Raw genomic sequence first — 15185 nt, forward strand, 5'->3', positions numbered from 1 at the left:
TAGTGGAGCATGCATTCCTTATGAGGCCCTTTTTTGACTCCAAGTCTCCCCTAGAAGTAGGAGCAGGACCTTCTAGACTCATAGTTTGCATATGACACAGGCTTGTATGTGTAGGGCTCTAATGCGTGGGCCTTGAGGTGGTTAGGGGAGCCTTGATCATTGACTATGAGACCTAGGGGGCAAGGAGTCAACTAGACCAAATTGGTTGGTTTTTCATAGGCATGGGGGAGGTCCAGGAGGTTCAAGATTAGGGGGCTATCTGTGGCTTTTGGTGGATTCCACGATGGCAAACAACAAGCTACCTATGTTGCCAAGTGGATATCAACATCTCTGCAAAGCAACAAATAGCCCTAGTGTGAGCCCTAGTCTTCAACCAGTTCCTCCTTACCATGGCCTCGTATATAGCATCCTTTTGGTGCTTTCATAGGGGATGCATGGGGCAACTCAGACGCTTGTTTTGCAACTTCCTTTGGGTAGGTTTGGACAACACTAGAATACCAGAGCTAGAGTCACTTGGCAAATAGTGATTCTACTATAGGCACGAGGAGGGTTGGGTATCATTGATCCAGAGATGCAGAGCATAGTGTTTTTGGGAAGGTTAGTGTTCCATGGTCTCACCCCATGTACAGAGCCCTGGAATTTGCTTCTCCAGGGGGCTATCCTCAAGGACACCCCCCATACATGCAACAGTCCCACAGGTGGAACTTCTCGGAGGCCCCTCTCATGGTGAAAGGCTCCCTTCTGATGCAAAGTCTTTATTGGGTGTGGCAAAGGTCATTTGCGAGACTTATTCAGGCTAGCCCCTTGTGCAGGGAAGAGTTTGAGAGAGAGCCACTCAGTGGCACCCTAAGATCAGAGATGTAAGGGGTCGCATGCTTGGGCAATGCACTCACATTGCATGGGCATCGTGCTTTTGGGAAGGTTAGTGTTCTGTGGTCTCACCTCACGTATAGAGCCCTGGAAGCTACTTCTCCAGGGGGCTATCCTCAAGGACACCTCCCATACAAGTAGCAGTCCCATATGTGGAACTTCTCGGAGGCCCCTCTTGTGGTGAAAGGCTCCCTTCTGATGCGAAGTCTTTATAGGGTGTGGCAAAGGTCATTTGCGATACTTATTCAGGCTAGCCCCTTGTGCAGGGAAGAGTTTGAGAGAGAGCCTCTCAGTGGCACCCTAAGATCAGAGATGTAAGGGGTCGCATGCTTGGGCAATGCACTCACATTGCATGGGCACAACGGGACAGTGGCCCAACGAGGTCCTTCGGGGCTTAGAGGCAGCTCCGTGAGGCCTAGAGGTAGCTTCTTGCAAGTAGTGGATGACATGGCACAGGCACTAGCCCACTTGAGAGGGTAGGCACTAAGATGACAGAGATTGATGTAGCAATCTTAGAGTCATCGTGGGAGGTGCTACTCGGTCCTTGAACCCTCCATTATTGGTTCGTCCAATTCTTGTGAATTGTACCCCTTAAATTGTGCTTCTTTTGAGAGTCCCTTGGGCCCCATTGTCGTAGATTCTATAGAGGGGCTAGGTAGCCATTTACAAGCTTAGACGGATAGGGACCGAGGGGGGTCCTAGATGGTTTGGAGTGATAGTGGATCAGGGTAGTAGGTCGGGTGGGCAGGGAGTGGCACATTGATCTGGTCTCAATATTATCAAGGTCGAAGGGTGTAGTACAATGTCTTTGGCTTTGGGAGGGGCGACCCCTTTGTGATCTTCAGTGAGATCCAGGAAAGTGGTACTATCCTACGCATGTAGGGCTCTTAGACAGGTGGAAGAGGTGCCCTTCTTCCACTATACGCCTTGCATTGGATGCCGTATCTAGCTAGAGATACCTGCTTGGACACCTTTGAGGGCACGACATTGGTTAGAGCAAGATATTCCTTGGGAGGTCATTTCCTGTTTTTGAATATCTCCTATTTCTTTTGGATGGTGGCCCATGGGGGCTTGTGCTGCCCTTGGCTTGATCAGATGTGTGTGGATGGCAAATTGTCATTGTTGTATAGAGGGAGTACTTGAGACAATTCCACACTTTGGGGTTGTACAGTGCTGTAGAGGATAGGCATAGTAGCCGTCAAGATTGTTGCCAATACTCAAAGGAAACAGTGGGACTTCACATGGAGGATGGTGGCATGGCTCATAGAGGAGCGTCAACCTTGATCTATTGATCCAATTTCTCCCGCATACATGATTCAAGGCTAAGAGGTCACTCAGATTGAGATCTAAGATGCAATTCCTCCTTCACATGCTTGCTCGATTGTTTCTCGGGAGGACAGTGTTCGGGAGATTGTAACCATCATTACTACTTGGCACATTTGTGTCGCTAAGTGTAGTCAGATGATGGGAGGCTAGTAGGTCCCTCTGACAACTACACTCATCACCATATGGATGGAATATCACCATCTAGGAGCATGGTACCCCATGTTCACGAGCAACCATTGAGAGGCTGGATTGTTTTTGCAAGGCTTGTCGAAATTCAACAGGCATGTTGGCATATGCAACACATCCAAAGACAAAAAAAAAATTCCACTGAAGGTTGTCTCCCACGCCAAACTTCAGAATGAGTCTTTGTTTTTGAAGCCTTAGTGGGAGCCTGATTCAAAACATAGTTGGCACACATGAGACTTCAATCCAAAACCTGTGAGACAACTTTTTGCTTGTGAGCATGCATCTATCCATCTCCATAAGAGTTCTATTATTCCGCTCAGCTTTGCCGTTTTGCTGAGGGGTAAGCTTCACTATAAGTTGATGTGTGATGCCTCTCTCTTTCTAATAAGCCTCAAATTCATGAGACATCCCTCTATTTGTGCATAGGATCTGAACCGTGAGTCCTGTTTCATTCTCAACCTTTGCCACAAAATGTCGAAAATGCTTAAACACATATGATTTTTTCTTTAACCCATAGACCCAAGTGTAGTTTGAGTAGTCATCAATAAATGTGACATAATAGAGAGAACCACCCAATGCAGGATTCCTCGTGCGACCACATATATCACCATGAATAAGCTGTGATTTTTGAACAACTCTTACTGCACCATCCTTTTTGAAGGTAAACCTGTGCATCTTCCCAAGTATGCACCCTTCATAGGCATGAGGGGGAGGTGACTCCAAGGGAGGCAAAGCGTCAACCATAGAGTGTTTTTGAAGTGTCATCAAGCTACCATAACTCATTCCCATATCTAGCATGTCATAACTCCGCATTATGCATAGCAGCAGTGGGAGAAGAAACTGCAAGTGCATCATTGGTCTTTTCTCAAAAACATCAAGCTAAAATAGACCATGAAACAACGTGCTAGATAGTCTCAAGGCATAATCATCTTTCCTATCTTGAACTGCATACTTGTCATCTTCAAAGACAACCTGAAATCCTCTTTTGTTGAGAGAGGACATTGAAAGCAAATTCTTCTTGATTCCAAGCACATCAAGCACACCATGGATTTTGAAATTTGAGCCATCTGTGGTTGTAAGTAGAATCTCACCAATACCACAAACTAAATAAGAAGAATCATTTGCACAAGACACCCTTTTTCTAGTGGGTGATGGATGCAGAGAATCAAACAAACACTTCCTAGGAGTGATATGTTTGGTGGCACCACTATAAAGTACCAATTATTCAATGTCTCATTGACATTGAAAGCATGTGAATCCTTAGAAGGATCATCACTACAAGTCAAAAAAGCATAAGAGTCATCCTCAGAAGTGGCTGTAATATCCAGAGCAACCACCTAAAAATCAGGAATGCAAGTCGAAAAGGCATAGTCTTCTTCCAGTAAGTTGGCTGAAGCATCACCATCATGTGCATGAGGAGCTGAATCTGTGACAGCCATACTTGAATCCTTTTTCTTTCCTTGGCAATTCTTTTCTTGCATTCTCCTATGTAGTGACCCGGCTTCTTACAATAATGACAAACGCCCTTTCTTTTGGGCTTCTCTACATCATTTTTAGCCTTGTGAGAAGGTTGTCTAGAATCAGCTTTATGCTGATGTATAAGCTGATTTGCATGCTACTTATGTTGCCCCTTGTCTTTGGGCTTGAATGTCGAAAGCATGGCATGCTTACTAGCCTGTGAAGCCATGTACTTACTGGTTTGTTCTTCCTGCAACAAAAGCCCTATCAACTCATGAAAGGTGAGAGGGTTGCCACCCCCCCTCAAATACAAGTTCAATGAGGTGTGAAAACCAAGATAAGACTCAGGAAGTGAATTCAAAGTGGTAGTAACCATCTATGAATCTGGAATGATCCCATTAATATTCAACAATTGCTCTTGCAAATCCTGAAGTTTAGTGAGGTGCTCAAACATAGAGTCACCCTCTTTTATGCGGTCTTACATGACCGAATTTGCAGAATAATAAACCTTTTGATAGAAAGGGAGGTGTGAAAACCAAGATAAGACTCAGGAAGAGAATTCAAAGTGGTAGTCCGCGTTAGTGAGTGGGAGCGAAAGGCATAGGTAAACTCCTTGTTGTGCGCTGATATGTTGCGTATTCAAAATTGTATTGCCGTGGAGACGTGTCCTCAAAGTTCCAAGGATTGTTGGGGGATCATCCTTGTCACATACACCATTTCAAATTCTCCGTAATTGTAATGATAGGGGATGGCTATCAAAAGCGGGGACAAGGTCATGATGATGGTGGGGAATGAAGTGGTTGGAATTGGTGGAGTGTGTGCAATAGATCCGGAGGCCTACTATAATGGTGTGAACACCATCTCTGAATCTAGAATGATCTCATCAATATTCAACAATTGCGCTCGCAAATCTTGAAGTTTAGTGAGGTGCTCAAACATAGAGTCACCCTCATCCATATGAGTATGTTCAGGAAAGAGACCCTGGCATCATTGTAGGTTGAAAACATACTCTCCAAAATATCCCAAGTTGCCTTTGAGGTCTTGCATGACTGAATGTGAAGAATAATAAACCTTTTGATAGAAAGGGAGATTGCTGAAAGTTTTTGTGCATCACTTGAATCCCACCTTTTCTATTCATGTGTGGGAGGCACCACTGTAGCATCTACTACACCGAGCACTTGTCATGCACCCTGAGCTTGTCCTCTACCCCTTCCTCCACCTTATTGAGGAGGAGTGGCAGGTGCAACCGCATTCTCTAGCCGTGTCTCATCCCCATTGACATAATCCCACAAATGTTTGCTAACTAAAATATTGTGTACCATAAAACTCCATAAGGAGTAATTGGTACCATCCAACTTATCCTCCTGTGTGAGGACGCCAAACACTTCATTGGGATTGTTCTGGGCCATAATTGCTGAAAAAAACAAAATGCAGCAAATGTGACAAGAATATCCCTTCTAGGGATTTCAGATGCACAATCCAAAATTTCCAAAAAATCTATAAGAAAATGACAGCGTGCTGTCTCAGCCCAATCAGAGGCTCAAAATGCACCCAAAGTGTCCTGCAAAAGCTCAAAAACTACCAAAATAACACTGCAAAGATGGCAAATGTCTGCAATGTCACTCAAACTAAGTCCAAAACTACCTGCAAAGATGCCAAACAGCTTGTACACTGCCAAATTGCAACTGAATGCCAAAAGCCCCAATCTCTTTAGGGAAATTGCATCCAAAAGAGGGCAAATGTAGTGAAAGCCCCAAATTTTACCAAAATTGCAATTTGTCCGCAAAAGCCCCAAATTTTGCAACAAGTCCTGCAAACTAACTGCAATATCTATCCACGAATACAAAATGCCCCAAAATTTTTGTAGCAATTTCTTGCTAGAATGGCATTGAATTTCAAATGCTCGTACAATCCTGCAAAAATAACATGCATCACCTTGCAGCAACACCCTGATGGGTACACAAGTACGAGCAGTGGCGGTATGCTGTACGGATAGCAAGTATAGCTGGCGATCCACGTGCAGGCTATGCGTGAAGCAAAACAACCATACAACTATACGGTCGTGTAGATGCGTATGGAAACGACGACACTTGCAGTATGAAAATTCATACATGGTACGGATGTGCTGTAGAGTTGTACGGGAGCAACAATGCAAGTGGTATGGATTCGTACGTGTGGTGTGGATGGTTGGTACAAGTAGGTACATATGGCGACGCCTGCAAGTACATACACTTGACAAAGCAACACACCTTTAACTTGCTTATGCTTTCCAATCGCAAAAACTCATCCACCATTGCACTGGTTGTGTGTATCACCAATGCTTGCTCTGCACCTTCGTGCTCAGAGTTGCCTTCATCATCATTGAGGTCCTTGTCATTGTCTTCGAGTAGTAGGCCAACTTTGAAGGAGGTGTTGTAGAATTCATGGCCTCAGTTATGAGTGTTTGCGTCATATTTGCCATTGCTAGATATGGAGGCCAATTGCAATGGATGTCATTGCAAGGGCTGCTAGAGCTTCATGGTCCATGGTTGAGATGCTCAAAGATCTCTTTGGTGACAATGTGGCGTTTCAAGGTGCAGAGAGAAGAGGTGCTTTTGTCCCCTATCATCATTGGGGTGGGTAAGCGCGCCATGGGGCCTTGATTAAGTTAGTAGCGCTCGATGGTAGGAGGTAGCTAGCATCACTACAGGCTCGTCCACATGCATGCTTCAAAAGGATAGCGACCGATCCATGTCGACGTGGCTCTAAGTGTGCCACGTCGATGTCGCTCTAAGTGTGCCAGAGCTTACATTCAAGATATGCCACGACGACAGGAAGAATGAGAGTGGTTGATTATTTCTGCGTTGTAAATCATTTTTGTTGATGCGAAGGGGGCAGCTATCTTTTCCACGTGATATTCTAGAGAACGCATTTATAAGGTGTTAGGTGCAACCTTCAAAATCAGCGTCTAAAAATCGATTTGTTCATTTGCCTTGATCATCGCAGTACAATTGGTGTCCGTTCACTGCAGCCTCGTTCTTCATGCGCTCAGTTTCATCTTTGTCATGAAACTCTCAAAAGGAAGCTCCCTTTAAGAGAACATCACATGCTTTTTCTGAGTACAACTCACATTTAAGCTCCATGGATTCTGCTATCCGCTCTCCATGCAGCTACCTTGCGCGTCAAGAATTTCAGACACAAAAAGGATCTCATGCTCGTATCTCAAGGACAAATTGCACAAGATACTTTGAAAAAGAGTATCGGTATTCTACAGTAGCTCAAAGTGGAATGATAAGAGTAAAGGGAAGAAGAATAGCAACAGCATTTTCAGTTGCTCCGGAGTCTTCTCAACGTCAACGTATTGACGCTTCTGTTGATTCTTTCCTTGAACAACAAGTTGAAAAAGAAGGTACAGAGAAGAATAGCCCAGCCGAAGAGCCAAACTCAATCAAAGTGTCAAGTGTTTGGGATAAATTTCCTCACAGATATAAACTGGTTCTAACGACGTCGCTTGCCTTTGTCATCTGTAACATGGACAAGGTATATCTAGATAACTGATTTTCAGTTGACTGCACCAGTTCAATGCATTCACTTCAAACGTTTATAGTATGAGACTTGAACTGCCCTGCACTCAATGCGTGAATTGAACTTGTCCTCCCGCACTCTTTTTCAATTGGCGTTCTAATTTTATTGTCTAGTATACTAAAGTATGAAAAATCCGAGAAAGATTGAGATTTATATCAGCCAGCAAAAATAACAGCATTGCTGGGATGGTATGCTAAATATGTTTCAATTGAGAAATGGTCAAATCTTTTAAACATTTCTATCTTAAAGTAGATTACCTCTGAATGTCAGGTTCTTATTTATATTTCCTTAAGATCCTCTACCTTAAGAGTCCTCAGGACTATGTAATTTGTCCCGGCTTCTTGAATTGCACCTGTTTTCCCATTTTAATGTTGAATATGTATTTGTCCTAGCTTCTAACATTTACGGTAGGATCTTGGACTTCTTCAACGCTATGCATTGTAGTGGCTTCTTGATTTGAAAAATGTACAGTAGCAATCAACACTGGTTGATATCTCGGTTCTAGTGGATCATGCGTAAGGGCAAGTCAAAGATATCTTTCAACAATTTATGGTTTTTATTGGTTGTTAAAATCTAGGTCAATTTGAGTGTTGCTATCATACCCATGTCGAATCAGTTGGGATGGAATGCGTCGACTGCAGGGCTAGTACAGTCTTCATTCTTTTGGGGCTACGCTCTCAGCCAATTGCCAGGGGGATGGCTTGCAAGACAGGTTACAGGAGAGTAAGTAGCTTTACGTCCTTGCATTTCCTGTTCAATTTTATAACATTCATTAAATCGTTTCTTGATGTTGCGTCAGCCAAGTCCAATGGTTAGGTTAAGTTTAACATTAGTCCTTTTTAAAACTCAACATCTTGACCTTGTATCAAAAGGAAGGGGTTCAACCGTGGTATACAGGGGTTGAGGCAGTGGAATATTTGCAAGACCTCGTCTGACTACCTTGGGATGACGTAACACTTCCACTTAAGTGTTAGACTAGAGTGAGACAAGTGAGATAAGTGTGGCAACGGCTGGAGTCTATTTCTTTTGAGTAGCCTGTCAATGCCATGAAAGACAGACGGCTAGGCAATCGACAATGGAAATATAGCACCCTTCTGTCCTAGTGCCAAAAGGTGGGAAAGGGAGAGAGGAGAGGAATGCACACACATACTAACTGAAAACTCCATTATAATGAAGAAAAAGATGAATATATACTCCTTCAATGCTTAGGGTTAGGGTTAATTTTTGTCCCTATGCCCTTTATAGTCCTCTCTACAATATTCTAGAATAGATTTACACTATTTCTAATACCCCCTTTCAAATTGCACTCAGTAAGTAGAGGGTGCATATACAAGATCCCTGTTTGGATTTTTCGGTTGCTGAAGATGGCAATCGAATTGAAAAAGATAAAGCTGAAAATATCAAAATGGTACGTGGCCGAGCACAGGGACTATGCAACGGAATTCTGTACATTGAGTACAACTGGTACGTTAAGTATGACTTAAATTTCACTTCCTTCTCATAAGTTGTAGCTAGAAACACCTAGCTGATATTAGAAGTATGAGAACTTGTCGAGGGAAAGTGTCTTTGTTAAGATATGTGCAATCTGTCCTTGTGTTGGAAAGTGAACAAGGTCTATTCTTCACCGAGGACTTTTTCTTGGATGAAATGCACTTCATTATGCTTTGTTTTGGCATGAAACACTGCGTTCTTTGCTAATTGAATATTGCTCATATTGTCGGAATAGAGCATTGTAGGTTCTTCGGAAAGTATTTCAATTTTTGATAAAAGTCTTTTGAACCAAACCGCTTCAAATGCACAATTGGTAGATTCTCTGTATAACGAGAATGTCTGCCACGACTAATGTAAACAGTTGCATTTGGCTTAATGATTCTTTTTGCCTGAGTAGTATTGATTTCTGCCTCCATCTCCTTGGAAACTTCTACCTTTAGCAGAGTAAGCTTGCTCAGATTCTTTAAATCTGTTGTTGAACTTCTCGTCATCTGCTCTTACATAAGGAGAGGCTCAAGTAAAGACCCCATAATGTAGACTAGGCAATAGTAGGTTGGACAATCCTTTGACACTAAGAGATATGTGATACTAATAAAGTTTGGAGGACAAAGACTTGGACATTATTCACAAGACTTAGGTAGAATTTCCTTATTGATGGATACAAACTTATGGCCATTACAATATCTTCAAGATGATGAACAGCAAATCTGATCTTACCTTGATCACTTTTTGGATAGAGAAGGAAGTAATCATCCATCTTGCTGAGCCATTCCTCCCATTCCTCAAGAGAGGTGGAATCACCTTTGAACTTGGGAAAGTCTTTCATATCTTTATCTTGATGTAAGATCCTTTTGGTTCAATAGATTTAACTGTTTGTATATATTGCTGGAATGTCAATGCTGACCTAAGGTCTGCTGGCAACGCTTTGTATTCATGGAATCTTAGACACAACTCATCAGCTGCTGCACTGTCACCATTAGTAGCCTTACCATGTGCAGAATCCTTGACCATATGAGCAGTTACTCCACTGGCATGATAGGTCTTTTGGGCAGAAGCCATAAAGCCCACTGGGTCAGCTACACGCACAGGATCGTCATCATCATCTGAATCCAAGTCTCCATCAAATTGGGGATCCAAAGGTCTCTTACCATCATAGATTTGGTTTCTCTTGAGCTGGTCAAAATGTTTATTAAGGGTAGCAGACTGTTCTGCATCCTTTGGTCAATCCTCTGATTATTGGCTTTAATTTCATTGGTTAACGCCCTGAATATCTGTAGCATTGGATCCATACAGCTCCTTATAATCTGCTCCTGGGTAAAGGGCATTTGTACATGAGGAGTTGCTTCCAAATCCCAGGATATTGCCAACATGAGGATCATTGGGCTCAGAAACTACAGCCTGATCATCAATTGCTTCCTTCTCTGAGATGGAATCAAGGATACCCATTGGCTGCTTACTGGCTTGGCCCATTGGCTGCTTACTGGCTTGGCCAGTAGACCTCTTTACATGCATCTGTAATGACTCGAATCGTGATCAATAATAGCTCAATTCCCAGGGATAGCAGACTGTTTCAAGTCTCTTTTTGCACAATGTGTAAACCAAACTGTATAGAGACCTGTGTAGGACTTAGAATTGTTTGAACAGTCAATTCTCTGTCAAAGCTATAGGCAGAAGCATTGTTTGGGTTTAATATATCAGTGTGATAGAAGAATTGAACAATAGATTCACTGTTCATACAACAATACACTGCTGTAGCCAAAATTCGTGCCTATAAGGGTAAAGATCAGTAAGTCTCCCTCAATTTAGCATAGATTGGAAAGTATGCAGATGAACCAGTACCAAAAGCCCCAAATGCCAGTCTTGCCCTAATTTCGCAGGTCAAATTTTTGAGAGAAAACTTGAAATTTCCCACTCATTAGGCGATCCTTATGCTAAGAATGAACCACAGAGTTCTTTCCAAAAAAGAAAAGAAAAGAATGAACCATAGAGCCAATCAGGAGTAGAAATTCGTAACATTGCACCTGGATTGGCTAGAACGTTTGGCAAATAACTGTCCTGCATTAGTTGTTGCAACTGAATTTCGAATTTCTCATTAACAAAAATCCAGATCACTATCAAACTTTTATCAGCTGCATCCATGGAGCTGGGCGACCATATGCACTAAAGCTGACCCAAAATTGAGCTGTAAATCTGAAATTTGCAGCAGTTCTTCTATGTGGCCAGTCGAATTGCTCATAACTCCTCCATTTGAACTTAGATCTCCACGATAGTTTAGGAGCAGCACCTAGAGACTATTGCGACCAGAACAAGCCAAATATGACATGATTTGGTGCATTCTACTAGGAGATTGTTGACTGCCTGTTGGTTCCACCTGTTTTCGGATTATGACTGCAATGTGGGTAAAACCCTAATAATTTCATGATTCCAGCACATAGGGAGAATCAGGAAATCAAGAGTTGCAAAAAGCCCCAAAAATCTGAGCACTTTGACAAATAGGGTTTCTTACAGGCTGCCATATGGCAGCTGTTGACAGAGACACCTTCCCGCGACACATTTTTGCACAGGGGTAGGGATGAGGCTCATGAATCCATGCTCCAATTGATGAAAATTCACCCACCAAATCCCAATAAAATGTAACTGAACATCGTCCAAAACACTTGACTGTAGAGAAAAGACTTGGCTGCTGCTCCTCCCCGCTTTGAGTTGCCCCTCCCTCTCCTTCAGCCCTCTCCTCCCTTGCATCCTTCCCTCCCTCCCTTCTCCCTCCCTCTCCGCCCTCCCTCGCAGCCCCTCCTCTCCCTCTCCCTCCCTCTCCCCTCCCCCATCTCCCTTCCCTTCCTTGCAGCCCCTCCCATCCCGTCTCCAACCCCCCTTCCCCCCACCATCAGCCCCCCCTCTCTGCCTCCAACCCCCCTCCCCCCCGGCCTGCCTTCCCTCCCCCTTCCTCGCACCTTCCTGCTCCCTTCTCCCCATCCTGCCTTCCACCACCTTCTCCGTCCCATCCCGCCCCCTTCCCCCTCCCCCTCCCCCCTTCCTCGCACCTTCCTGCTCCCTTCTCCCCGCCCTTGCCTCGCCCCTTCCCGCCTCCCCATTCCGCCTCCTTCCTCCCCCTTTCGCCCTCCCTACGTTCCTGCCCTCTCTCCCGCCCTTCGAGCCCCATCCCTGCCCTTCGACTCCCCTCTCCCAACCCCCTCCTCCCCACTCTTCCTTTTGTGCTACCTCTTCCTTCTCCTCTCCCGGCCTGCTCCTTCACCCTCCGTCTGCCTCCCCTCCTGTCCTTTCCTTCGGCTTCATCTTCTGGCAGCATTTTCTGGAGCGGACGGATTTTATTGTGTTCGAGTCGGCCTTCCCATCTCGATTGACGATGGCTCTACCTTCAACGAATCCTCGTCTGCTTCCACCAGCCGCGAAAACCGTTACATTTTCAAACGACGAGTTGCAACAGCTCAGAAAAGATATAGAGCAGGAGAGTTCGACATCACTCTTTGCTCTCATCCATGGGTCCCACCCTTCCAGGTTACAGGCCAAGGACTGGACACTCGCCGCTTTACCTGGAGACCTTGCAGGGCACCTCGCAGATGTTCGTCTGCTTGGTCAAGGTTTCTTCCAGGTTGTTTTTGACACCCCAGATGTAGTAGGTACAGTGCGTCAGGCTAGTCCCTTACCACTGAGCTCCAAGAGGATTTTTGTGATGCCATTCTCGTTGGGTTTTGACTCTGTGGAGGAGGAAAGCCGGGTGATTTCATTGTTCCTTAGATTACCCGGCCTCCCTCAGGTGTACCATCGACTCTTATCTTCCATTGGAGCCGCTTTCAGGATGGTCACCGAGATCCCTCCCCTCCCTGGGATGCCTTCTTCGACATCAGAGGCACTTAGGTCGGACAGGGTACCACGTGTTAGGGTCATTGTCTCTGACCCTAACATCACGGATGACCACATCATGCTGCAGCGTCCAAATGGCTTATTCTTTAGCGAGAGAGTCAAGATTGCTGGGAGACAGGATCACTGTAGGATTTACAGGACCCTTGGGCATTTTGCTAGAGATTCCCCAAGGAAGAGGAAAAAGAAAAGGCCTAAAAGATCCACGGGCATAGACACTCACCTCGTTCAAGACAGCCTTGGATTTGTTTTGCACTGCAGCAAGGGCTCATATTAATTGGAACAAATCCAATGGCTTTTGAATTAGTGATGAGGACACTTCAAAGTGGGGGAATGACATAGGATTCACTTGGATTCAGAGGGGGGTTTCCATCAGGTATCTAGGATGCCAGGTTGGGGTGGGCATCTCTCCAACACAACAGTTTGCTCCTGTGTTGGAGAGCATAAGGAGGAAACTCATTTTTTGGAGTTCTACTAGACTTGACCTTGTATCCAGAGTAGTGGTTGTGAACCAGGTATTATTGGCTACTGCCTGGTTCGTTTGCTCATGTTGGTGCAGGTCTATAGGTTGTATCTCTCAGCTCATGAGACCTATCGGGAGCTTCCTATGGAGCGGGGTAGATGGCACCACTGATTTTGTAGCTAGGGTGGCTTGGGAGACCCTCATTCTCCCTACAGGGGAAGGAGGTCTCAATATTATTGATCCAAACTTGCAGTGTATGGCCTTGCTCTGTAAGTTTGTAGTGAGAGGATTGATGCTTGGACAGGAGCCTTGGAAATATTTTTTCTTACACAACATTCAGTCTTGTATACCATCTCATGGGGGAGATTGGATGGACAGTTCGAGATGGATCTTTGATTCAGCCCATCTTAGATCTCCCTCTTCCCCTCTCATGGCTGCCACTCTGAAAGCTTGGGGCAGCTTCAAAGGCACTCTTCGGAGAGTTCCACCCTTCTCTCGCGAAAAAAAGACATGCAGCTAGTCATGTGGAATGACTCTATATTGGATGAGCATGGCAGATCACTAGGTGTGTCACATTATATGCAGTGGTCTAGATGGGAGAGAGGACCTGCTTCCACAGTAGGTGCCTAGAAGGCTTTTAGGAAGCTTCCAGAGGATCAGAGACTCTTATCAGTTGGTCACCTCAGAGGGAGTGCAGTCAGGATGCAGCCATACCAGCAGAGTGGATAGATATAGATGACATGCTGATCACAGAGTCCACTTGGTTCGGAGCTTTCACTGGGACAGGTATTCCTTTACAGATTATTGCCTTGCGGGATGCACTTGAGGAGACCCCTGTCTTTGATGTCCCCAGTCGGGAGGCAGACTTCTTAGATCTTTAGATGATATTCTTTTGGAGTTTGCCTTCCAGCCTGTTAGGATTGCAGGTCTCATGGAGTGGGGCAAGGACTCACAGTGGTATCTTGATCCTGACCCTGTTCTCCTTGCACTTGGGTCTTGGAGACTCTCGTTATATGGTGGCTCCCCCATTAGGTTATTGCAGTGGGACCCAAGGAGTGGGAATGGATTGATGAAGGGCATCGAGAGAAGAGCATCTCCTTCTTTCGTTACACAGTCAAAAATGCCAGGAGATTTCGGCTTAGCAGTAGAGGTTGGAGGCTCTCCAGAGCTCCTCATTGGGATAGTTTTCAGATTTATGCAGAGGTGCAGAAAAACTTTTGGAGGAGAATTTGGAAATCCCTCAGGAATAGAAAGATCACTCTCTTCTTGTGGATTTCTATGCATGGAGGGATTGCAATGAACCTGTGGAGATCGAGGTTTGGGGCTGACCTACTTGCCCTCGATGCCACGCAGCAGTTGAGTCAGTTCAGTATTGCCTCTGGGAGTGCAGACAGGTGAGGACAATCAGAAAGGGAGTTGCTAGGATTTTTAGCATTTTCATAGATGTCACATGCACCCTTGCACTTGGGTGCAAGGTGACACACTGGCTACATCGACAAGTGCATTATAGTTCCCAGATAGGAGATTTTGTCGTATGCTGTGACCCCTTTGTGAGCCCTTGTCCAGGGACAGTTAGGCACAAGCTACGTAGGTCAGTCTCTCAGCCTTAGGTCAAGTCAGTAGTCAGTTCTTGTTCACTAGTACCCATTGGAGAACAGTAGGTTAAGTGTTTCCATCTTATAGTTTAGGTCTTAGCCTAGGTTAGGAGTCCCTTTAGGGTCCCCAAAGGCTGGACAGGGTTTGGACACTGTTTCCTCAGCTTTCTCAGCTCTCTTTTACAGTTTACACAGCTCACTCTCATCTCTATATTTAAGTCATCTCTCAGTTCTCTCATAGGATCTATCACTTCTAGTTTTCACTCTGTCACTCACGCAGTAACGCTGCATTCCGGTAGACAGCACAAGCCTCTTCCTTGCCTTGCAGAAGCGTCCTACATCGTCAGTGTGGA

The 15185-nt window shown here is 44.9% G+C and overlaps 1 protein-coding gene and 1 pseudogene across 1 annotated transcript in view; one reads left to right on the forward strand and one right to left on the reverse strand.

Moving 5' to 3' along the window:
- Positions 1 to 3997: 3997 nt before the first annotated feature.
- Positions 3998 to 5162, reverse strand: LOC147891009 (uncharacterized; annotated as a pseudogene).
- Positions 5163 to 6727: 1565 nt separating this feature from the next.
- The window catches only part of PHT4;5 (phosphate transporter 4;5), a 138235-nt gene continuing 129777 nt past the window's right edge, over positions 6728 to 15185 (forward strand). Inside the window, exons 1-2 of the mRNA XM_087389434.1 lie at positions 6728 to 7359; positions 7982 to 8127. Of these exons, the coding sequence (XP_087245560.1) occupies positions 6961 to 7359; positions 7982 to 8127 (545 nt within the window). The 5' untranslated portion in view covers positions 6728 to 6960. The remainder of the gene's footprint in view (positions 7360 to 7981; positions 8128 to 15185) is intronic.

The sequence above is a fragment of the Dipteris shenzhenensis genome, chromosome 18 (genome assembly GCF_047967505.1).
Source record: "Dipteris shenzhenensis isolate YYH24624 ecotype China chromosome 18, Dip_SZ_1.0, whole genome shotgun sequence".
Classification (NCBI taxonomy): Eukaryota; Viridiplantae; Streptophyta; class Polypodiopsida; order Gleicheniales; family Dipteridaceae; genus Dipteris; species Dipteris shenzhenensis.